General features: G+C 37.9%; 1 protein-coding gene across 1 annotated transcript; it reads right to left on the bottom strand.

The window, feature by feature from the left end:
* Window positions 1–968: 968 nt before the first annotated feature.
* SMC1B (structural maintenance of chromosomes 1B) lies at window positions 969–24,296 on the bottom strand. The gene is made up of 25 exons (XM_059472042.1): window positions 24,087–24,296; window positions 22,340–22,528; window positions 21,738–21,850; window positions 20,750–20,953; window positions 20,113–20,351; window positions 19,383–19,641; window positions 18,335–18,475; window positions 16,499–16,581; window positions 15,798–16,005; window positions 15,434–15,619; window positions 14,920–15,099; window positions 13,828–13,974; window positions 13,112–13,249; window positions 12,512–12,628; window positions 10,818–10,924; window positions 9,909–10,050; window positions 8,991–9,136; window positions 7,737–7,890; window positions 6,266–6,364; window positions 5,432–5,588; window positions 4,531–4,685; window positions 3,058–3,209; window positions 2,838–2,907; window positions 1,286–1,396; window positions 969–1,079 (listed from the first exon to the last, which is right to left on the bottom strand). The coding sequence occupies exons 1-25, from the start codon at window positions 24,193–24,195 to the stop codon at window positions 969–971; spliced, it is 3,717 nt and encodes a 1,238-aa protein (XP_059328025.1). The 5' UTR covers window positions 24,196–24,296.
* Window positions 24,297–24,626: the final 330 nt, after the last annotated feature.

Below are 24,626 nucleotides of genomic sequence, written 5' to 3'. Positions count from 1 at the left end.
CACAAACTCAGGGCTCACAGCACATGACAAGGTAGGTGTGTGTAAGCAACCCACAGGACAAAAAGAACCTCCTCTGTGAACACAAGATAAAATTATTAACAGCCACAAACCAAGGGAAGCTCTTCAGCACACACAGAGGTGGAACATAAGCCAGATAAAGCGATTCCAGCTTTCAGTTTTCTTCACCCAACTTCATTAACTTCAGATGAAAAATTCATTAACTTCCATCTGCTTAGATGAGAAACAGCCAGCAAAGTAACTTAAGTGTACTGGGACAGCTACATAAGAATATTACATTTTTATATATTTTTATGTATATATTTCATTTGCCTCTATAGCATGACTCATTCTTTCCACTTCTCTATGAGGTGAAATAGCTCAGAGGTGAAATTTTTCAAGGTTACATCACAGCTCTAGAGCTGCATCCCAAGTTTTTGTACAGTTAAAAGTTTTACACAGTACTTGTGTAAGGTTGCAGTGGAGAACTGAAATCTGATTGTCACAGAAGTCACCCCAGATAATGAACACACTCCAGTGCCTTACTGTTTTAGAAAAGAGGAAATAATCCTATTCTGAAGGCAAACAGAGACAGCTACAACACAAAAGGTCCTGACTGGAGCAGTGAGCACCTGAAGAGCATGCTGGCACTGTGGACTTTTCCTAAGAAAAACAAGAGGCTTGTTCTTTGGGATACTCTACTTATGGAAATGAACCTGCAGCACTTCTTACACCCAAAATACTTGGAATGAAAGCTTTGGGTACCAGTGTGCACACCTCAGAAACAGCCTCAGGCTCTCACTCCTTAACAAAACTGCATCAAGGAGTAGCAGCTGATTCCCTTAATCTGCAAAACTGCTTCACTTGAAAAGTGAACATTAAAATTTCCCTGTCAACCCCTGACAGCCCCATTCAAACTCAGGTTTTAACAGCCAGCTGTGAGCCCAGTTCCTGCTGTCACCATCCATGCACTACTGGAAGAAAGAACCTTGGCTGGGCTTCTCTGCTGTGTCCTGCTCCTCCTCCTCAGGGTACTCGGTAAGATCCAGGGTCAGGACTTGGCTGAACATGACATCATCATACTGAGAACAGGGAGGAGCACATGTAACACACTGCTGGTACTTGAAATAAGCATTTTGTAACTAGGAGATGCAATCATGAGCTGGAGTTCCCCAAAGCTGTACCTGCACAGCAGGACACACCCAGCCACCAACTGTGAGCAACACTGCAGGTGTGACCCAGCCCTTGCACAACCCCCTGTGCATTATTTACCCACAATTATTGTTACCTCAGGACACACTCCAATCAGTGCATCTGCCTTGCAATAGAACTCTTCCTTCAGGGAAATAACTATCATTTGGAACTGTTCATGTGCCTGTTCTCTAATGAAACTCGAGACCTTTGGAGAGAAACCAAGTGTTTCAGTTAGTTCTGGCAACCTGAAACAATGCTGTGATTAGGGAATGGTGAGGGAAGGACTGAACTGTGCTAGGCTGCAGAATTCCATCATGATTGCTAAAGTGAGAAATAAACCAATTGTAAAAGCCAGATATTTTGCATGGTTTTAAGACAACTCCTCAGGTGTGCTGCTTTTTGAAAATATTCAAGAAAACAATGGTTCATTCCAGTGAATAAAGCTATAAAAAGACAGCAGTGACAAAGAATAACAATTCTACTTTATATAAACTAGAAAGAAAGGTGGAAATCCCTAAAGTTTTTTTTAGAAGTTTGAAAAGTTTGCTACTGGCTGTATAATAATCTTAAATTAGTTCACTGCAGACAGCAGCAAGTTTCTCAATGGTAATGCAACTTAAAGGTAGAAAATTTAAGTTATTAACTGGTGAGATTGCAATTTCCCTCAACATAAATTAAATGCTGCAAAAAGGAAAACCAGTACCTTTTTAATGAACCCTCTTTCTGCACACTTCTATCTACATGAAATGGAAATTAATTTTTTACTGGAAGAACTGTTAGTAAGTTATGGGAAGAACTCTTGTTAGTAAGTTACAAACTTCAGAGTACAGTTCTAACTAGTGAGAGAGCCAAACCCTAAAACTTCCTCAGGGATCTTCATTATAGCCCCATTGCATCCCATCTGAGGCTGCTGAAACACACTGCACAAAGTTAAAACAGCCCCAGGGCCTGGGTAACTCCTGTGGACTTGCATCCCAAGGATTATTTAGGGAATTTAGGTCCAGGAACCTCTCACAGTGAGTCAGTAATGTCCAGGAAGGAATTTAATTCTATCTGGCAGGCACAAGTGGTAGAGCTTTCCAGCTATCTATTCCAGAGGTACCCTCCAAGCAAACTCTGGGGTACTTGGCACATCACAGTTAATGCCATCAGGGGAAAAACCAAAATATTTGGTGTTTAAACAACTGCTTTTGTTTGTTAGGCTCCACCAAGACTGACATCAGCAGTAGTGCTAGTAGAAATACTGTTCTGAAAAAGAATGCTTCCACAGAAGAAAATCCAGGCATATGTGGGGAGCTTTAGGATTCCTCCCTGCAAAATTCTCCCTGTTCTGAGCCTCTCCTTCCCAGGGGCTGCCACCCACAGCTGCAACCTCTGCTGCTTCTGCTCCAGCCTCAGTTCTTGTTACATTGAGCAGTTACTGGCAAAAAGGGAAAGAGAAATTAAGAGGGCAGGAAGGTGTTTTAATGAAGAAAAGTCATGGGACTTTTTTCTCATAGACTCATTAGTTCAGCCCTAAATCCAACCTAATTAAATTAAATCAGATTCAGTCAGGCTAAACAATCTCTGTATCCCAACACCCTGCAGCAGAAGTAGCCATCCTTTTACAGAAGGTACCAGATACTGTTGGTAAAAGAGCAACTTACTTTATCAATGTTTGTGTTGTCCAGTGCAGCATCTATCTCATCCAAAATAAAAAAAGGAGCTGGACGAAAGCTGTAGAACACAAGGCAGTATTTTGCACGGAGACACCAAAATGTTAATCCACATTCTAATTACTTACTTACTCCATAAATAAAGTTGATAGCATTTTGCAATATTCTTCTTATATTTATTGTAATTAAATAATTAGAACAGTTCTCTTACCTGTGCACAGCAAACACCAGAGCCAGGGCTGCCACAGTTTTTTCCCCTCCTGACAAGCTGTCCATGGGCATGAAGCGCTTGCCCGGAGCCACGCAGTGAAAGCCAATCCCTTCCAGATAGGGCTCCTCAGGGTTTTCTGGGCTAAGGAAGGCCTAGAAACAAACACATTTAATTGTTAATTAATAGTGAGATTTATCCAAGTATTTCGATGGGTATCCTTTAGGTTTAAATACTGCCCGAGGTAGTGAGGAAGCCAGTGAGTTTCTCACTGTTCATCCACTCTGAGAGCAGCAGTATCCAGTTCCTGGAGAAAATGGTTTTGTCAACAAACCAGGATCCCAGAGGCTCAGTAACAAAACCAGTATGGAAATGGTGCCACTTATTTGTTATTTCCAGACTTTCAACTACTGAATAACCTTGATTTTATCACCCTTTATGTAATGGCTTTGAATTTTTAAATTATTAAAATATTACACTTCAAAAGCAGATTTATTCTTTTTTCACCTGGAAGACAATATATTTGCAAAATTGCCTTTTTCGGTGAAAGTTTAGCTTTACAGAACTTAGCTTTGAGCTGGACAAAGACTGCTTGTATTAAAGTCTTTTTCTGTACTTTGTATCTTGGTTCCCAGGGACAAAATTTAAAAGCATTATTTTAAAAGAATTACCATTTTCCTAACCACTAAAGGTATGATTGGTAACATCTTTGCTAGATGTTTTCTTTTTCTCATTAATAGAAGAGACAATAAAATAATAGAGACTCTTCCCCTCTGCATAACTGGAGACAGGTAAGAGAAATTTCCTTACTTAACCCTCATTTCAAATGTCTCCTCTCAAATCACAGACATCATGGAAGAAAACCAAACAAACACACAACATGCTGAAGAAAACCACAAAATCTTAAGAGTTCAATCCTTTAAAAATTCCACAGTCTATGGAATTTGACATAACCAAAGCATTTGGGAGATCCCTCTTGACTTTTGGTATTAACACAGGAACAGTAACAATGATAATTGTGAGACAGTTTTTCTGCATGTTTCTTAAAAGTTGCAAACATATTATGTCTGTATATATTTTCTAAATATTTAAGTGGGATAGAAGGTGCTTCAAGACCTTGTACAGAACACTAGCACTGATTTATGATTTTCAGTTGTCTGTACTCATGATTGTTATTAGTGTAACCTGATGTGTAAACCAATGTTATTTTTAAATGAAGTACTCAATTACATTTCACACTTGTATTGTGATAATTTACCAGTCTGCTAAAAGCAGAGTTAAACTAAGCCAAGGTCACAGATTACCTCTCTCTGTCTAATGTCAAGCTTACTGCCTATTCCTTCTCTGACCCTAAACTTCTGTAGTCTTTATTTCTGTGATTTTCTTCTTAAGGTCTTTGGAAAACAGTGCTACTTTATTCTAGATAACAAAGCATCCAGTATGGCCTTCAAGGCACAGCCCCTGCACACAACTCACCTGAGCACTGCTGTTCCTGCAGAGCCTCTTGTAGATCCTGTCAATGGCTATGGAGGCATGCTCAAAGCACCTGCTGAACAGCTCATATCTCCTTTTTTTCACCTCTTCAAATTCCTGCTTGCATATTCTGGCCTCCTTTCTGCTGTTCTCAAAAGCTATGGGAAAAAAAAAAAAATTCTTAAGAAATTACTCCTCAAGAAGTCTTTGAGCAAATACACAGAACAAATGTATAGTGGGTACCTTGAACAGCATCAAAGAAAATACTTAGTGCAGAAAAAGGAACATTCCAGTATTGTGCGAGTTTCCTTCCAAATTCCAAATGGAAGACCCACAAACCAGCAAAGTTGTGATGTATTCAATCTGCTCTGTGCCACATTTGTCTGGAGCAAGGAACAATATTCTTCTCCTAATTCCTTCTGGGAAGCAAGCAGCCCTAAGCAGCACCAGCACTGACCTGGTACAGCTCCAGAATCCCTGAAGTTTCTTACATGGTTAATATCTTCAAAACTCTCTGGAAATAATAATCATTTTGCAGAAATGCTCATGTATGAGTTTAGGACAACATACACAGTTCCTTCAGTTATGTAAGAAAAATTTAAGCAATTTTAACATTAAAGTCAGCTTCTCAGAAAGCTAGTAAAGAACTCTTTATGATGTCACATGGGGAACAAATATCTTCCCAATCATTCAAACTGTATTTCAACAAACTACTCAACACTCAAGTGTATGTTAATGAATTGCTGAACATGTAATTAAAAAGATAACTGAGGATAAACACTTGAGTACAAAAAAAATCCCTTAATATCTGAAACAGGCAAAGCCAGCAGGACCAACCCCAAGAAGAGGAATTTCAATGAGGGTGGAATCACAAAAGTGAGTGACATGAAAGACTCAGTGTTACCATCTATTGATTCTTGGAACTTGTCCCGAGCTATCAGTAACTTCTCTCCTGCCCTCAGGTTTGGAGCAGCTGTCTTCATTAATGTGACCTCTTTAGCTTTGATTTCTTGCTGCATTTGCTTCACTTGATCCTCTATATCTTTATCAGATTCTAGTTCCTAAAGGAAAAAAAACCAAAAAACAACACAGCAATCGAATTTGCTTTTAGGCTAAGACACTTCAATACATACAGCAAAGCACTCATGGTTCCTGAAACAATTACCCCACTCATTAATAGCTTTAACTTGAAACACAACTGAAAATGCCACCCAGGTCTTATTTCTTGCAATGAATCTACCAGGCCCTCACTCTTCTTCCCCAAGACCTTTAAAAACAAGAAGCCAATTATTTTCTCTCAATTCCCTTTTTAAAATACAACACAGGAGCAGGAGTTGTGCTTCACTTCTTTTTAAAGAAGAGGTTCTCAGTGAATTCTTCGAGATAAGTTCTACTGATGACAGATTCATCCTCTGTTCTGTGCAGGCAGAAGGTAAAGGAGGAAGGAAAAAAAAAATCAAGGTTATATTAAGTCTCTCAGTTCCATTTTTGTGGTTCAGGTAAGCTGTAAGTTAAAGCCAGTTATATGGGAAACTGACCTCTCTAGAAATCCCACACATCAATGCTACATCACGAGTACAAAACCAGAGCACACATACACATCCCCTTCAGCTTAGCAGTGGTTTTACCAAATGGCACTTAAAGACTAGGGAAGAACAAAATAAACAACAAATAAAACACCTTTCACAAAAATAAAAATCAGACACTCCATCTCTAATAATTTCAGACAAAAGATTACCTTAAGGTCAGCTTCTAGGGTGCTGTAGTCTATCTGAATTCCCTCTTCCCTCTCATAGATCCCTAATAGAGCCTGGGTTCCTTCTAGTTCAGCTCCTGGCTGTAAGATGAACAACATTCCAGTTCAGAAATACAACAGGTAACTTTGAAACTGTAAAACCAATTCATTAAAAAATTCTAAAATTAAGAGACAATGGTAACATGGTATGAGGTGTATGTAATCCATGGCTCTTGCTTGGCCCAAATGGAATGAAGAGTTAAGATCTCATGAGCCTAATTAACACACACACCTTTTAAATGAAGATGAAAACATCTGCCAAACTCAGCTTGAAGCTATGCTAAAAGCAGCAGCAACCTGTTTACTACATATTTACAACACTGTACATACTGTAAATCTCCTGATTGGGAAGATGTAAACTCACTGATACCAGTGTATCCCTTCCAAGGGAAGGCTGTGTAAGCTGAGGCATTCCTTCCACTCAAAAGAATCAAGGAGCTTCAGTTCTGTATAGCACAAGCAGAGAATCTTGTACTGCCTGTCACCTGAATTTCAAACAATAAAACATGTCCTATCTCTCATTATTAGACCCCTTTCCCACCAAGATTTTTTCTCACAACCAAATCCTGCTGGTCTTCTCTGTGAGGCTGATTAAGAATCCACACTGTTATTTCCTTCTGTTCCCCTCCTTGATTTCCTCTCTTCCTTATTCAGAAACAGTGAGAGCAGAGTTCCCACATCCTTGGATCATTGGCAGTTCCTCTTTCCCTTCACAGACTGCCCTGCCCACCCCACCTCACTGCCTGCATCTTGTCTACTGCCCAGTTCACACCTATCCTCCAGCAAAAATACCTTTCTAAGGAATGGGTTCAACAAGACTCCTGCCAAATTCACACACTTGTTCTAAGTTCTTCAAAACCCACAGCTCATTTCTCCTGTAACAGTGCAGAAAGTTTATTTCTCCTCACAAGAGGTGTGTTGGAAAAAAAGGGAAGATGGAGACAAATAATGAGGGGCAGCCATCAGATAGAAGGAATGTTTCTATTTTAGCCTATCCCTGATTTCTGTGAATATCTACAGCTACTGAACACAAAAGGATGATTTTATACACAGCATTTATATTATGGATGATAGACCAAATATGATCTTGCACACGCCATATTTATTTACATTTCTGAACTCACCCCTGTGTATCCTCTTACTTATCTTCATACCAGTTTTCTTGTACAACAAGATTTTATATATTTCACAAGAGTATGTTTCAAGCACAAGCAAAAAGACTTGCAAACAGTATTTCTGTCTACAAAAATAAAAATAAATCCTCCTTTTGAATGAAAGAGACCTGATCACATGAATAGAGTGCACTGGTTTGAACATTACTATGTAAGAGAAACAGTCCTGTAAGGAAAGAAAAATTAAATTCATGAGTAAGTGCTCCTCCATGATATCTATCTTCTGTAAACACTGTAAGTACCTCTATTTCACTGATGTCATCCAGTGATCCAGCCAGTAACTTGATTTTCAAGTCCTGCACCTTGCACTCAAGCAGCAGATTGTGTCCCCTTAATCTCATCTCTTCCAGGGAGGTTTCTAGAGCTGTAGCTTCCCTCTGCAACTTTGTGGCTTCTCTACATGCAAAAAGGCACAAAACAACTCAAAAGTGGAAACATCACTGCTAATAACATCCACAGAAAAACAGCATGAAAAATACAGCACAGAAAACAGATTCCAAGCACCAAGAGGGCTGCTTCCTCTTCAATAACCCCCACCAAACTAAAGCAAAATGGTATTTCTGCCATCCCCTCCATTCTCCCAAATTACTCCAGAGGGAGCCTCAGTCTCAGTGCATTAAAAGCACATTCAAATACCCATCTTTCCTAATTACAGACTTCCTCTGTTCTGTTCTGTTCAGCTCTAGTGAACATGTATGGAGATCTGATCCTTTAACAGGTAACCAAGTATCTTTTATCATTACTCTCCCTGAAACAGCTTGATTCTTTACAACCAATTCCTGTGATAGCATCAAGTTACCACCAGCAAAACACTGTTAAAATTATACACAACATAAATTACAAGGCATACAGTCATGAGTTAACAGAAAATTCCACAAGTTTACATAACCATACTGTGCCAATGTGATGGGGTTTTTAAACATAGTGATGACTTCTGATTAAGGGACAACATTAATGAGCAAGCACAACAGAACTGAAGTATAAACTGTCCAAAAAGGAGCTGATTTAATGTAACAGTAGGAGAAAAACTAATACTATCTTTAGGTCATTTTTTTAAGGCATCCAACATATGAAAAGTCTGGAAAAATAACAATAAAATTGGAAAATAAGTGTTCCCATTAATCAGACCCACTGTACAACCCAAACTGAACTGTGAAACTACAAGGGAATGTCACATGCTGCCAATCAAGCTGTAAGCTACTTCATATTCTCCACAAGGGATGAGAGATCTGTGGTCAGAGATCACAGTGAGACTTAAGACTAGGTAGATAATAAAATAATTCTGTATGGTTTATGGGATGGCCCTCTTGAAATACTCTCCTTCACACACTGAATTAGAAACACTGTTCAACTAAGGCACACTGTAGATGCAAATCATTATATCTCTAATAAATCTTCCACAAGAAAACCAAAGATAAATCCAAACATGTGATCAGTAAATCCATTCTAAATATCACCCCTTTAATCATCTTCCCAGGAGTAGAAGTAGGAGTTACCTATTAAGAGTTAACATTGTCTTTCTGAACTCTTCAACTTCATTTTGGCTTTTTGCAAGCTCAGCTTTATGAGCACTTATTTTATCCTTAAGGCGTTGCTGCTCCTCCAAAAGTTCATTCACTTTTTTTAGAAGTTTTTCCTCATCCTGCAGAGAAATGTTTAGATTTTTAATCTGCCACCAAAAATCTAGATCTGGAACCTCCACTATACAGAAAGGAGGAGTTAAACTGTTACATTCAAATGTGTTACAGAGAAGAACTGAAAGGCACTGGGGAGGTGGGATTTTCCCCACTTTGTGACAGTTTTATACATTCCACATTTTGGTTTTTGTTCAAAGCACCCATCTTCTCCTTCCCTTTTCTGTGAACAAGCACAAGCTTGTTTCTTTAACAAGCACCATCACACAGTACAGGATAAAGAACATTGTGAAGGAGGAACCCATACATATTATTTGAACTAAAAATCTAAATTGGTTTCATAGCATTATTTCAAATGTATTGGTGGCTGTAAAATAGCTTAAAGGTGTAAAAGCACCAGAGTTGCTTGCTCTTACTCATAAAATCTTCGTTGAATCTGAGCCACATGCTGCTGGTTTTATCTACAGTACTATGTTGCTTCTTCATAGCAACAGAATACACTAACTGAACAAAATATAAAATAATACTGTACAGACAGTAATCCAAAACCTAATTTTTAGTAAGCTTATTTTTAATAATAAATAAGCATTCAAATATGGCAGTTTATTCCAAAGTTAATATGCAATATGCATCTGCATTTGCCTAAGCAATTACAAAGTCAACCCTGAATTAACCCCTTGAAAAATTAATCCACAGCATCAACTACATTTATTCCAAATTGAAACTGAGAGGAAAGAATGTACTGAATTACAGAGACAGAAAAATTGTTTTTATTATTACCTTCTGTAGCTTGATAATCTCAGCTTCATCTTTATGAATTGTCTCCCTCAACTTGCTGACTGAGTTTGTTAATTTTTGCAGATGATCACGATTATACTCCAGCTGCATGTTCAGTCGTGTCCTCTGATTTTCAAACTCCAGTCTAGTCAAGGTACAGGATTTAAAACCACTTCTTACAAGGCAGGCTATTAACTGTGACTGGATTCTATTTAGATACCATTATGTATACTCTATGTGAACACAAAAATCTGCATTACATTGATCACACTACATCCTGTGAATATATGGGAAATCACAAATATACAGTGATACTGGTTAAACAAATACAATATAGATTATAGCCACATCAATATGGAAAGTGACACCTGAACTTCAACCATCAGTTCATTCTAACATTTTCCTTCTAAGATACAAATCTGTGGTGTAGAGACACATGTTTTTGAGAGAAACACTAGCTGAGGTTGCCTGGAAAAACTCAAGAACTTATCTTCCTTACAAGAGTATGTTCCTACACCAAACACCTGCATCTTACACCCAGTTCTGCTCAAGATTTATTCACACATGAGTGACCCTTCATGCTATTCTCAATCTGGGATAGTACCATTTTTCAATGTGGGTATTAGAAAACTATTTTTTATTTTATTACAATACTGCTGCCAAAATAGTAAATGTTGCCTATCAAGTTTGTTGCAAGCTGTCACTGACTGTGTCTAACAAACCCAAACCATTGCAGTGATCTAACTGATCCTTATCTAATTAATCCACAGCAGTGGCCTAACTAACAGTGACAAGGAAAACCTTCTACATTCTCCTATGACTTTGTGTTGTTTCCTGTGAGGGAGTTTCTCCAGTACCAGTGTGCCCAATCTAATACCAACCACTGGTTCACATTTTAGTGACAGATATCACCTTCTCTTATCAATCTCCTCTTGCTGTCTCACATGCTCTTGTTCATACACACGAATATTTTCTATGCCAATTTCTTCACAGAACTCCCGGAACACATCATCTTCAACCTTCAAAAACAGAGAAATGGAACAAAAAATGATTCTGCTATTTTGAAACTCACAGATGTAAAATACTCAATCACTTCATGCTACAGGCTAGATTTTTAAGGTACTTCAAGAAAACAGCTAACAACTACTGAAAATTAATTTGTACTTGAGATTTTCAAATTTGTACTTGAGATTTTCAAATAACACTTTCACTTTAAATGACAGACATAAGGCATTTGTGATCTACCAAGTGTAACTCCAATCTATGCTCTTCTAGACAGCAGCTGGTCATTCTGAAGACAGAAGTCATCACAGTGGAACCAGCTTCCCTGCTTTTACCTGTTATTCCCAGGCAGCTGAAGAAGAGAAAGCTAGACAGGACACTAATCAGATACACTAAGTTTCTTGGAGTTGTAATTCAGTTCTTTATTTGAATCCTTTCAAGAGATCCATCAATATTAACTACTATGCTCTGTTTATAGAAAAGTCATAGCAAAAACTCTGTCACAGAATAGCTCATTTCCTAATTATACAGCATATATTAACAAAAGCATCAGTCAAAATAAATTCTAATTTTTTTTTTTTTTTTTTTTTACAATTTAAGCAGGTGAATACTAGGTACAGTGCATATGACTGGACTGAAGGAAGAAATAACAACAGTCCATTCCTATAAATTCCTATTTAAAAGGAAACCCAATGGACTGGACAAAATTTTAAGAGAACTCTACAGGTCAAAGCCTGATATTATTTATATTGTTTTGGTATTGTTTAGGATTTTTAGCCAGGTATCAAATACTACAAACCAAGTTACACTATCCAAGTCACACTACTCATTGGAAACTGATGATTGGATCCAAATCTACGTTTTTGCTTTTTTCAGAACAAGCAAAAGAAGTTCCTGTATCTGGAATTCTTACACAGTTAACCATCAATGAGTTCCTCAGTATTTGCAGATGACAGACATCTGCACTCCCTCATGCCTGCACCCCCAGCAAGACACAGAACAGGCAGCAATTCTGGCTTGTTCTTACATGTAGAATTCCAGTCATGGATTAATCCCAGACTGACTGATGAGAATGGGTCAGAAGCCAGGAACTAAATTACAGATATAAGATACAGCCTGAGTTATTGCAGACAGTGGTGAGGAATGTCTCTTTCTCCAACAATATTCATTTACACCAGCATCTAAGTCCTGGGTTCTGTATTTCCCAGATAAAACTGCAGTACCATTTTTCCACAGCTTATAACAGATTTCTTGGTTTGACAAGAGTAGCAGCAAAGGCAGCTTCAAAACACAGGTAGGGATGAGGTGCCTATTTCCCCAAGAGGTCAATTGCTGCCTACTCCAGCAGAACCCAGCAAGAAACTCCTCTTGGCATCACATTATGCTTTACTAACATTCCCTTCCCTGAATGCCTTTAGTCTCTTCATCACAATCCTGCTCTGCAATCTGTCCACTGTCTGTATGAACTGCTCTAGGGACCACTGGCAGATTGGGAAATTACAGGGAAACCAAGGGATGAGATGGCCAAAGTGTCTACATCAGTAAAACTTAAGCTTCTGTAGCCTAATAGCATGAGCTCTAAAAGCTCTGACAGAAGGCATTACCTTGTTAATTTTCTTCTGAAACTCTTCTATTTTTTCTTTTCTTTGTACTATTCCTTCATTCAGCATATCACGCTGAGCTTCAATATTTACCAGTTCACTTTCCAGTTTTGATTTTTCCTAGATAGAGAGGAAAAAGACAATGATTTTTCTCAACAGGAAGATCAACTTTCTAGAAATTAAGGGACAGCTCTGTTCCAGGTTAACTGGGTTTTTTTCTAATTAAAAACATTAAATATTTTCTTCTCAAAAGCCACTTAGCCACTATTAGTGCCAATTTGCATGTAACAATTATAGTTTTAACAAGTGGAAAAGTAAACTAAGTACCTCATAAAGTGCACTTTGACTTACAGATTTCTGAAGGTTACTAGATGATAAACCAAGCTTACCAGAAACCCAAGTTTTAAACCACAATAGAAAAAGCCTCATGTGAAGTACTTTGCAATCTTTGTTTTTTATATTTTATCAATTCCTCAGCTGAAACTGTTGTATGTAAAACTTTAACTGACTTTAAATACTATGTAAGGAAGTAGCATTACTCGATCAGTAACTGCAGTTAAAACAATTATCAAACATGAAAATGATAAAGATTTAATATTATACCATGAAGAGATTAGCAAGATGTTTTTTTTTAATGATGTCCAATTCACTCTGTGAATATTTAAGTCGTGTCTGAGTTCCTTGGCACTGAGCACGCAGCTGCTTCAGGTCAGCCTCCTTCCGTCTGATCCTCATCAAGTCCTGGAAAGTGTTGTGGTGGGAGAAAAACAAAAGATGAACTGTGAAAATTACTTGTTTTTCAGATGTTAAAGCTAGCCCCACTGACCTAGGCCTCGTTCAAGGTAAAGGCTGATAGCACAGGTCATATGCAATATTAATATCATAATGGATTTATTTCTCCCAAGAGAGTATCCACTTGCAGATTAAATTACAACTCCATTCCTCTTTAAAAAAGCCAACTAAAGGTATGACAAATCATTTTACACTGGCAGGTTTTGGTTCATGCCAACATTCCCATGTTTACACAACCATATTGTCATTTTCATTACAAGTCTTCAGGTACTCTTAATGTTTTCCAGGAGGGAGCTTGGACCAACAGTGTTGTCCTGTATTTCTGCCTGTGAGCTGAGAACCACAGCCAAGAACTGAGATGCAGAGTTCATTATTAACTGGAAGAGGGTGAGGGTGAACAGCTATTATGTACTGTCTGCATCTTCCAGAAGCTTTAAAAATTATATTTTTAGAAAATCACCTTCCCAGAGGTGAATTAAGTTAGACACAGCATGACTTCTGCAGTTAAGTGCTTTTAAGAGACCTACCTTTAACTCAGTAATCAAGCTATCTCTTCTTTCTTTCATTTTATTCATTTCTTTCTCATCCCAACATCTAGCTTTAAATCTTAAATCACTTGATCCTCCAGAAATCACTCCAGATTTCAAAAATAAAGTTCCATCAAGAGACACTGTCTGGAAGAAAACAAGTTATATCCAAATAAATCTCAAAAAAACCCAGCCAAAGTATCCCATGCACTAGTGCCCAAGATATGGTGGTAAAACAAGTAGCAATCACATTTGAGTTGGACTCAAATTTTTCTTTTCTCTTTCAAACCTGCTAACATGAGGCATTTGAAGCAAATAGAAGTCTGTTCCTTCTTAGAAGTAATCACATTTTGGTATTATTACAGCTGATCAGAACATAAAATGAAACTATCATTTCCTTGCATATAGCCCCTTGTGTATACACTTGCACTTAAAAAGTGTAGAACAGACCTTTTAAGCTTGGTAGAAGAGACCAAGCAACATGGTAACAGAATAAAGGCAAACAGCTTGTGAAATGTACATTTGTGTAAAGAACATGGGTGTTTGTGACTTTATTTCAAGTAAAAATGACTTCACACTCACCTTCAACTTAAAACTCTCTTAATCAAAATTTTAGAAGGTTTATTAAGTGAATGAAATAATGTCTGCAGCAATAGAGACAGGAATATGAAGAAAGAACTGCAGAAAGTGACAGAGAAGCTTGCAGCCCTTAATATAATCCATATCTACAACCAAGATATTCTGGCAGGTATTTTAAAGTATTTTATAAGATAAAGTTTGTGTTTTTAAATAAGACAGTTTAAGAAGCATAATTATCCATTCCTCCTACTCCTCATAACAAGGACTACACCAACACTCATATTTGGACACTAATTATCCTTTCATTTGCCTCCTTTTTCCAGAAAACCACTTCAACTTACTGTCAGAGGCAAAATCAGCCAAGTGAAGTATCTAGTGATTTGTTTCTGTGGGATTAGAGTACCAGCTCTGTGTTTATCTGCAGTACTCCAGCATGTTTACAGAAGAATTATTTAATGGCATCCAATACATAACTGCAATGGAAAATGTATGCAATAAACTTTGGCTTCTCACTTTCAGCCTCACTGGTCCATCAAATGCAATGTGTTTTGCTTCCTTAATGGTTTCACAGATCAAGGCATTCCCACTCACAAACTGAATCACTTTTTTCAGTGGAGCAAATTGGGTTTGTACAACATCCACCATCATTTTAGCTTCTTTTATCTCCCTTAGCTTCTCGTTAATTGGTTTAACCTGTAAGGCAAACAAGCAGTGTTGTTAAAGCAAAGCATGTCCAAATCTGAGTAGTCTGGGGACAGGATGTACAGATCAACACAACAGGGAGCTCAGTCACTGCAAGACTAAAAACAGATCTGAGGTTTATTTTCTCTGTACACCACTGTCCTTCAACCTGCATAACCTATTGCATTGCTACTTATGATGGCATAAGATATAATTGTATAAGCTATGCATCAAATCAAAGGACACCAATGCATGGAGAATAAACAAGACAGTTCAAAATGAGCCAGTATCAAGACTTAAAAGTGTAGTAACTTGCTGATGACAGGAGAAGGAAAAACATACTTACATCAAGGTAATCCAAAGCAAGAAAAGTTTCAGGTTCAGCTCGTTCCTGTTTTAGGAACCGAATGCAATCTCTTGCTATTTTTTCAGTGGCAACAACAATAGCAGTCATGTATTTGCTGAATACCTTGGTAACAGCAAGCTGGTATTTTTTATGAATAGGCTGACACAGGTCAAGCAATCTTCCAAACTGAAGATGAAAACACAGAGAAGTATTAGTTAATATTAATACTATACACTCAAGCAAGAACAAAAGTTAGAAAGATATTCCAGACTGTCCAATTTACTCCAGCTGCTTACTCAGCCTGCTGCAGAACTTTTAAGTCTTAACTCTAAAATAAAGCACTTAAATGAGGCCATTCCATTACCACAGAATCTGGATAGAGCCTTTTTAGACTTTCCAGGATCTCTGCTCTCATCTGCTCACGCCTCCCTTCATGGTAATCAATCTTGGCATTCTGCAGCTCACCAACTATTTTGTTCAAGTCCTCGTTCACTTCAGCCATTCGGATTGTTGCATTCTCAATTTCCTTAGCCAGCGCTTCCTCCTGCTGCTTTTTTTCTGTTAGTGATCCACTTTGAACAGAAGCAAAAATAAAAAACAATTCACATTTTCATTTAGACACCCTTTCAGTATAAATGAAGGTCATTCTGAAGTCACCTAACTTCACAAGCAGTAAATAGCAGGCAGAAGACAAGACCCAGGAGGCAAGAACCAAGGTGTGCTAATACACAATGTAAATATTAATGCTTTCTAGAACAGCACAACTACAAAATTCTCCTGTTTTCTTGCTCAGAATTTGTCCAATAATAGCCCCATACCCACAGTACCATAAATTGTGAGAACTTATACCTATAGAACTGATTCAAACAAAATATGGATTAGTCATCCTACTTCCTACTTTATTTTGACAGCCAAAGTGACTGAAATATTAAGTAAAATTAGTAAGAATTCTAGTTCTTATTAAAATTTCAAAGAAAATAATTAGAAGGAAATAGAAACCTGCTATGTTTTGAAAATGATTAACACCCAAGAAATCCAGTTAGCTTTTATTTTTTTTACACATACATGCATACTTTAGCATATTCTTCCAACTTCTCTATGCGCTTTTCATGCTCTTCTACCTGTTCCACAGTCTGTTTGATGGTCTCCTATGCAGTCACAAATAGAATGTGTTAAAAATAAATCAGAGCAAAATGACAGTTTTAAGTTTTTAAGATACAGGTCTACGTTAAGAACAAGTACTGAGATAGATCTTTTCTTCTTTATTGCTATTTCATGGTGAAGTGACAGCATCTCTTCTGCAACAGTAGGTGCCAAGCTACACCTGAACAAATGACATGGGGAAATTATTATACCAAGGCCATTATGGGATTTTCCATGTTCAGCTACAATTTAGGGAAAACCTATTCAGCACAGAGAATCAAGACACCACCACCAAAAAAAAAAAACAACCTTTCAACAAAGCACCAGGAAATTATAGGTGTTGAAACAAAGAGGTGCTACTCTTGGCCCTACATCAATAGCTTTTTCCAAAAAAGTTGAAACAGTTTCCAAACTGACACAAAACTCTGCAGTAAAAAAACCCCACCAATGGTAAAAAAATAATTTTCAATTACTCAAATTTATTAAAAACACATTAACTGAAGCAAGTAGAGAGGAAAAAAAAACATACTGCTACCTACACAGTTTATTAAACCTTAATTTAATCCCTGGACTTCTTTTTAAATAGTTGTAAGGATGGAGAGTTAACTTGCACCCACTACATTGTTTGCATATACATATTTCATGCACTCTTAAGTAACCCTTATTCTTTTCTCAACAACACAATGGGACTTGCTAGATTAAGAAGCACAGGCAATGGAATTTATTTCACTTCTAGATACCAACTACATTTTTCTGGTAACTAGTAATTTAAAAAAATTTTATGAAGTAAAAACGGATGTACAAACATTATCTTCGCTATTACTTATATCCTCATAAACATGGAGTAAAATACAGACTTTTCCATAGAAGCAAGCTTGTATGTTCAAGAATTAGGTGTTTGGAGCTCTATCACTTGTAAAGCCTCATATGATGCATTTTTAAGCTTTCTGAACAGCAGTCTCCCTCAAATCTTGACTCTGTAACTAAATGCTGAAGAACTGCATCCTGCCTCTCTAACTTCTTAGTAGGTGACAAAAATGCAAGTTAGCAGAGTTAAAAAAAAAAAATACAGCCAGAAAACCCAAAACAGGCCAAGGTTTCCAGCACACCAGAAATGCCAGCACACAGCATTCTGCCCTTTTTACTTCTATCAGAAGCAACCATCAGGAATGGTAACCAAGCCAGAGTGAAAAATGCACATATTTTATTCTTACATGTTTGGATCTGCAATGACAAAAGATATCACAAATCAAAATCACTGCAACTGTATTCACACAAAAAAGCTGCCTATGAAGTGCAAGAGAAGAGAGGACACTGAGATTTTTCCAACTACAACACATTCTTACACACAACTGACCTTAAAACCATCTCAGCAAAGATGTTGCTGTGATCAAAATACACCTCTGCAGGGTTTGAGTATCATACACACATACAACAGCAGTGGGACACCTCAGAAAAACTACACTTACACAACCAGAGACTGCTGACAGTTAAGCCAATGTTGAGAGTACTTGTAAAATTTGAGAGCCAAGGCTTTCAAACCCAAATCCTCAGTGTGGGCTCATGCACATGATTTCTGAACAAATTTAGAGGCCATTTTGCTAAACCTGCTGCAACATGGAAACTAAGTTAGCACTTCCAATGTATCTCTCTTCTGCTGAGGATTTGATTAGCTCAAACCAATGAACATGTTTATATACAGTTATACCAGAGAGACATTTTTCTCCTAAGAACCTAATTCTAGTTTGACACAGATACCTCAATTTCATTTTTCTTCCTGCGATTAAGTTTCAGCCTTTCTTGATCTCCTTTATCCTCCCAACGAAGTTTTTCCAGCTGCTGGGCCAGTGTAGCTACTTTCTTTCTTGCCACCTCCTTTAGCTCTTTGTACCGCTCTAACTGCACAAAAAGAAACAAAAAAAGAAATTTTCATTCCTTGGAAAGTGAGAAAACTCATGTTGTTACAGCCTCAAGCAACTTTACCTACCTAAATTTTATGAAAATTATCCAGGAGACTCCCCTAGCTTCTGATTGCATTATAGCAACCTGAATTTTTTTACATTAATTTTCAATCCAAAGCTTACACCTAACCGTTCTCACCTACAGTCTTTTTTTATCCATTTTTATTACTCTTATTATCCAGGGAAGCTTACAGTACTTCCCAATCAACCTGAAGATTTACACTATGTTTTTGCCCAAAATTAGTGCAGTATTTTCAGCATTCTCATGTTATTAAAAATTTTTATACAAAAAAGAATTTAAAACATAACTATTTGAAACAAATCTGCTAAGTGATGACTAACTGACCAAATGCCTCTAAAGTGCAGTGCAGGAAGAGTCACAAACTAAGGTAGCAACCCTGCAGGTTCTCCATTAATTGATCAGAAATTATTTTAAAGAGGAGACAGTGGAAAACAGCTATCATGTAGTTTTACAAACATTTGTGGCCACATGGTTGCAGAGACAGCTTCTTTCCAAGTGAATTTACTATCCAGGGATGTAGCCCTTTCCCTCTCAAAGGAGATGTTATGTCTACTACCAAGTCTTCACTGGTTTTCCCTAATTGATACCTCAGATGAACCGTTCTCAAAAATCACTCTCCCTGAGACCCTGACAAACATTTTCTGTCCTACCCTCCCACAGTGTACCATGTGTTTAAATAAAACTTAGAATTTTGGTTTTGTTTATGGTCAAGGGTAAAAAGATCACTAAAAATCACAGGACATTGGTGAAATAACAGTTTCTGTGTAATCAGGAGCATTTTTGACTTCTCTAGTAAACAGCACTTTTGGGCCTCCAGGTTTACCTGACTTTCCCCCAGCTCAATATCTTCTGCTCTCTCCATTCTCTCTTCTGCAGTTTTCTCCTCAAATGCTCTCCATGCCTTCTCAATATCACTCAATTCAATCTCTAGCTCTTTTATGTTCTGCTTTTCCTTATCACAGGCTTTCTCCTTGTCCCTCAGACATCTTTTAGACATTCCTACTTTCTTGATTTGGTAGGATGTGTTTTCCTTTGCCTTTATATAGAGGGGTCTCTGCTGAATCAGTGATGCCTCCAGAGTCCTAAAAAACAAAACCAGAAACAAGCCCAAAACAACCAACCCCAACAAGACACAGCCAAAAGTGAAAAGCCACAGGAAAACGGGAGAGAGGGAAGACAGAAAAGACACTCCCTCCCCACTGCTGACCACATATGCAAACAATCAGTTTTAAACTGTAAGGGTAGGGTTTACACTGTGGGTATGCCCACAGAGGATTTTTTTTATATCCAGTGAAAACAGTAAATTAAGAAGTGAAACATAACCTCCGAAAATTTAATAGCAAACAAGTATTTATATAATGAAAAATATAACTAGGCATGGCATAGGAGGTAAAAATAATTTCTGGATTTTACTTCAGTGAATTACTAGGAACTGATTTCCACAGCACTGGACTATCAACCACATTTTCACCAGGAAATGCACACCTGCCAAGGAATTCCATGTGCAGATAATGTTTTATTCAACTATCACAGAATCTGATTGGAAAACCTACTTCATTTCTTTTTCCATATGCTGTTGGTCCCTGTTTAGTATCCCAAACATTTTTTTCTTGACTTTAAATGAATCTTCTGCTGTAGAAAGAGCCTCTTTCTTGATATGAGCCTCCATATTCTTTTCATCCAAATTGTTTTTCAGAAAGCTAATTTGTTTTTCATTGTGATAAAGCTGAAAAAGCTGCAGCTGTATCCTTTCTTCATCCAGTTCCTTGATTAACATCTGGTAATGCTCTGCCTACCAACATTAAAATTTAATGTATAGTTTCTAAAAACTGTTTTCTATCATTAGCAGTCTAATTTCAAGTGATGAAAGTGATGGTGTACAAGTAGCTCTAATTCCAGTAATGGTCACTAATCATAAAACTCAAATATTGAAGTCAATACTTTTAATTAAATATACTGGCAAACCTATACTTTCTTTTATTTAGATTATATGTATCCCTCTACCTTTTCAAATGATACTAAATTATTATACAGTATGCCATACTAAAAAAACTACAGGACTAAAACAAAAAAAAAAGTTTGTGGGTTTGTTTTGTTGGTTTGTTGTGCTTATTACAAACACTACTGAAGTTCACAAGAGATGCAAAATCTGGTAACTTAGCATGAAAAAACTGATTAACTTCAATCTACCTCCTCTTTTTCTATCCTTGCTTGTTTGCGTTCTGCTGCCACACTCTTTTTCTTGTTATAATTAAACTGTGCATCCTCTTCTGCTTGCTGCATTTTCTTCTTCTTTTGTTCATAGTCTTCAGCATATTCCCATGAATTACTAATTTGTTCAAAAAGTTGAGTTCTCTCCTTTGGCTTCTTCATGGCAATTGACTCTACTGTTCCCTAAACCAAAATTGAAAATAAATAAATTATGCAGCAACATAGATCATTCTGATGCTTTACGAATTCAGGAGCATATAGTACAGATTGACTTTTGTATTTATTTATGGTCAACACAGCTGGTGGAAATGCATCTAGATTCAAGCTCAAGGAAAAAATTCATGTCAAAATGAGGAGAAAAATTCATGTCAAAAATCTGAGTACCTTGCCAGCCACTCAGATTTCTATAGATGTTTCTGTAAAAGGGAAAAATCTATTCTTTCCTTAGGATTTTTTGTCAGCAATTCTAAGCAACATGATTTTGTGAAATGTATTATTCATCAAAAGCTTAAGGCCTATGTCATAAAATTCTTGACAACTGATAGTTGAATAGAATTTTTAACCCCTCAATGTTAAAAAAAATCCTTTACATTTTCTTGTGTCTTTACTAACAGGAGTATTTAAAGATGAAATTACTTTTTCCTAGCACTGTTGCAATTAAATACACTAAGCATTTATACAGACCCATACTTTTCTATATATATTGTGAATAACAGAAGCACTCAACTTCTTCCACGTTAGCCTCTTTCTTACTAGTGTATGCATTTATATACCAACCCCATTAAATGTATTTAATGGGGTTGGTATATAAATTGTATTTCTTGTATTTCTTGCTAAAATCAATAAAAAGTATGTTGCCTTGTACTTGGCTAAGGGTGCTCTCATTTCTAGACAAAACTTAACTGTGTATCCTATGAAATAACCTAAGAATCTTTTGGTTTCCTTTGAAAGTACCTTGAATGCTCACCTGAAAAATAAGGCAATTCCTGGCCTTGACAAGAATGCCTACTTTTTCTAGCTCAGATATGTAAGCAGATCGGCTGACAGACTTGTCATTGAAAAGAAACTCAGAACAACTACCTGAAGGAGGAAAGGAAAAAAAAATACTGCTGAAAATGGCTAAACAACAAAAAAAAAAACACTGGAAAAGTTAAACTAGTTGGAATAATTTAACTGAGCAATTTTCTCAGAGAGCACAATAGGTTTCAATTACTTCTTTATTCCTTTCAGTAATTTATTTTTTCTGTTTAAAAATTCTAGTTTCCAATTTTAGTACTTTCTAAAGGAACTGACACCTGCAGCAAGGTGTCAGACCCTATTTCTTAGAGCCTACATCACCCACAGGCCCAAAAGAAATATCTAGAGATGGATACTGAGCAAAGAACTTGCTTAATTTTTTTAACTAATTAAATCTATTTTTTCATTTATATCACCATCTGAAGGACTATACTAATCTGCCCAACTATGAACTAATATTGGGCATCTGAAATTCTAACTTGGGTATTTTTGGTCTTCATTTCTTTATATATCACACAATAGACAGTACCTGCAGTAGAATCTAGAACCTACCACGGATAACTCTTGAAAATGTTTTTTCTTCCCCATCTTCCTCACAATACACAATCTTCACACTGGCTGTAGAAGAAACAGGTTTTCCAACATGTGCTCCATGGATAAGTTCTCGAACACTTTTAACTCGCAAGTTTGATGTTTTTTCACACATCACAAAGCTAACAGCATCCATTATGTTAGATTTTCCTTAAAAATTAAAAAAAAAAATGCAGACATTTTTGACATGACATAAATGGAAGTATTTTATTAAGAATTAAAGAATCTGGGGAATCACCAAATTATTTTAAAATTCTATTTCTAATTATGTATTTTTTTTATTCTTTTAGGAAGAAATTCTTCTCTCTGAGGGTGGTGGGATAGCGGTATGGGTTGCTTAAAGAAGCTGTGGATGCCCCACTCCTGGAAGTGCTCAATGCAAGCTGGATGGGACTTGGAACAATCTGGTCTAGTGGAATGTTTGATGGAGTGTTAGAACTAGATGACATAGGGGGTCCCTTCCCACTGAAGCCATTCTGTGATTTTGTGACTTTATCGAGGAAAAGCTGTTGCACATAATAAACACATTTTTAAGATGTAACACACTGGCAGCAGAAAATAAGCCTATCTGGCATTATAATAACCTGAATTTTTTTACAGTAAGTTTCAATCCAAAGCTTATACCTAACAGTTCTCATCTACAGTCTTTTTTTATCCTTTTTTACTACTCTTATTATTCAGGGAAGCTTATAGCACCTCCCATTCAATCTGCAGATTAACACATATTTTTTCCCAAAATTAGTGCAGTATTTCCAGCATTCCCATGTTATTAAAAATTTTTATACAAAAAAGAATTTAAAATATAACTATTTGAAACAAATTTGCTAAGTGATGACTAACTGACCAAATGCTTTTAAAGTGCAGTGTAGGAAGAGTCACAAACAAAGGTAGCAACCCTGCAGGTTCGCCATTAATTGATCAGAAATTATTTTAAAGAGGAGACAGTGGAAAACAGCTATCATGTAGTTTTACAAACATTTGTGGCCATATGGCTGCAAAGACAGCTTCTTTCCAAGTGAATTTACTATCAAGGTATTATCCCTTTCCTTCTCAAAGGAGCTACCCCACTTACAGACCCAGACAAGATAGTAGTATACTACCAGTTTTACTCTAATTATATTGCTATTTTTATAAACATTTTGTTACTATTAAACTTTTAAAATTTTCGAAACAAGTGACTGGCGTTTTTCACAAAGAATATCCAGCACTCTGAGATCACACGGTGCTGCTGCCCCTTCAGAGCGTCGTCGGTGTCAGCCCCGCTCCACAGCAGCCGCCATTTTACAGAGCCACCTTCCCCTTCCCGGAGGAAGCGCAGCAAAACCCACAGACTCCCGTCAACAAGCAGGTTTCCACTGGTACAGCCCGGAGTACTAAAATAAAACCATCTTTATTTGATTTTTGTAAGCTGAGATGGCCAAGACAAGGTGTGCTGTTCGCAAAATAGGCTTTCTGCTTCAGCTAGAAAGCACCAAGTCAACACGAACTTTTCTCCCCCGCAGCCTGCTCCTGCCCTTCCATCCTGAAGAAAACCCACACTTTCAGCTAAAAATTATACAGCAGGTGCTTCCTAGGCTTCATTTATAGTGCCACACCTTCAGGTGCACATGAGGAGGTTTTCAGCAGGTCCGTAAGGCTAAATTCCACCAAACTCAGCCCTCAATGTTGGCAGCTCATGGAGCAGCTGCCCCCTACCCACCCACAATACCTGATCCATTGGGCCCGATGATGCAGTTGAACCTCATGAAGGGCCCGATAACCTGCTGGCCCCTCCATGACTTGAAGTCTGTCACCACCAGCAGCTTCAGGTAACCCATCCCCGCGGGGAGCTGGGCTCAGGAGCTGCCGAGCTCCACACCTCAACCCCCTCAAACAATCGACGATGATACTTTACCAGCTAGTTTACCCACAAAAAAAACCACCCCCACCCCACGACCCTCTTCGACGATTTTATCGCCTCAAAGGGAAGGAAGGGCGAGCCCGCCCCGCCCTCACAGCCTGCGCGCCTCGTGCGGCGGCTCCGCCCCGCGGTACGCTCGGGAGTCGCCGCTCCCGTTCCCATCGCCACCGGCCGCCTTGTGTCCCGGCTGGCCGGTGCCATCGCGACGGGCCGCCTTGTCTCCCGGCTGGCCGGTGCCATCGTGACGGGCTGCCTTGTGTCCCGGCTGGCCGGTGCCATCGTCACCGGCCGCCTTGTGTCCCGGCTGGCCGGTGGCATCGCTACAGGCTGCCTTGTGTGCCGCCTGGC

This window comes from Ammospiza nelsoni, chromosome 5 (assembly GCF_027579445.1).
Source record: "Ammospiza nelsoni isolate bAmmNel1 chromosome 5, bAmmNel1.pri, whole genome shotgun sequence".
In the NCBI taxonomy this organism is placed as follows: domain Eukaryota; kingdom Metazoa; phylum Chordata; class Aves; order Passeriformes; family Passerellidae; genus Ammospiza; species Ammospiza nelsoni.
Note: the sequence above shows the minus strand (reverse complement) of the source record. Positions and strands in the feature narration are given on the sequence as shown.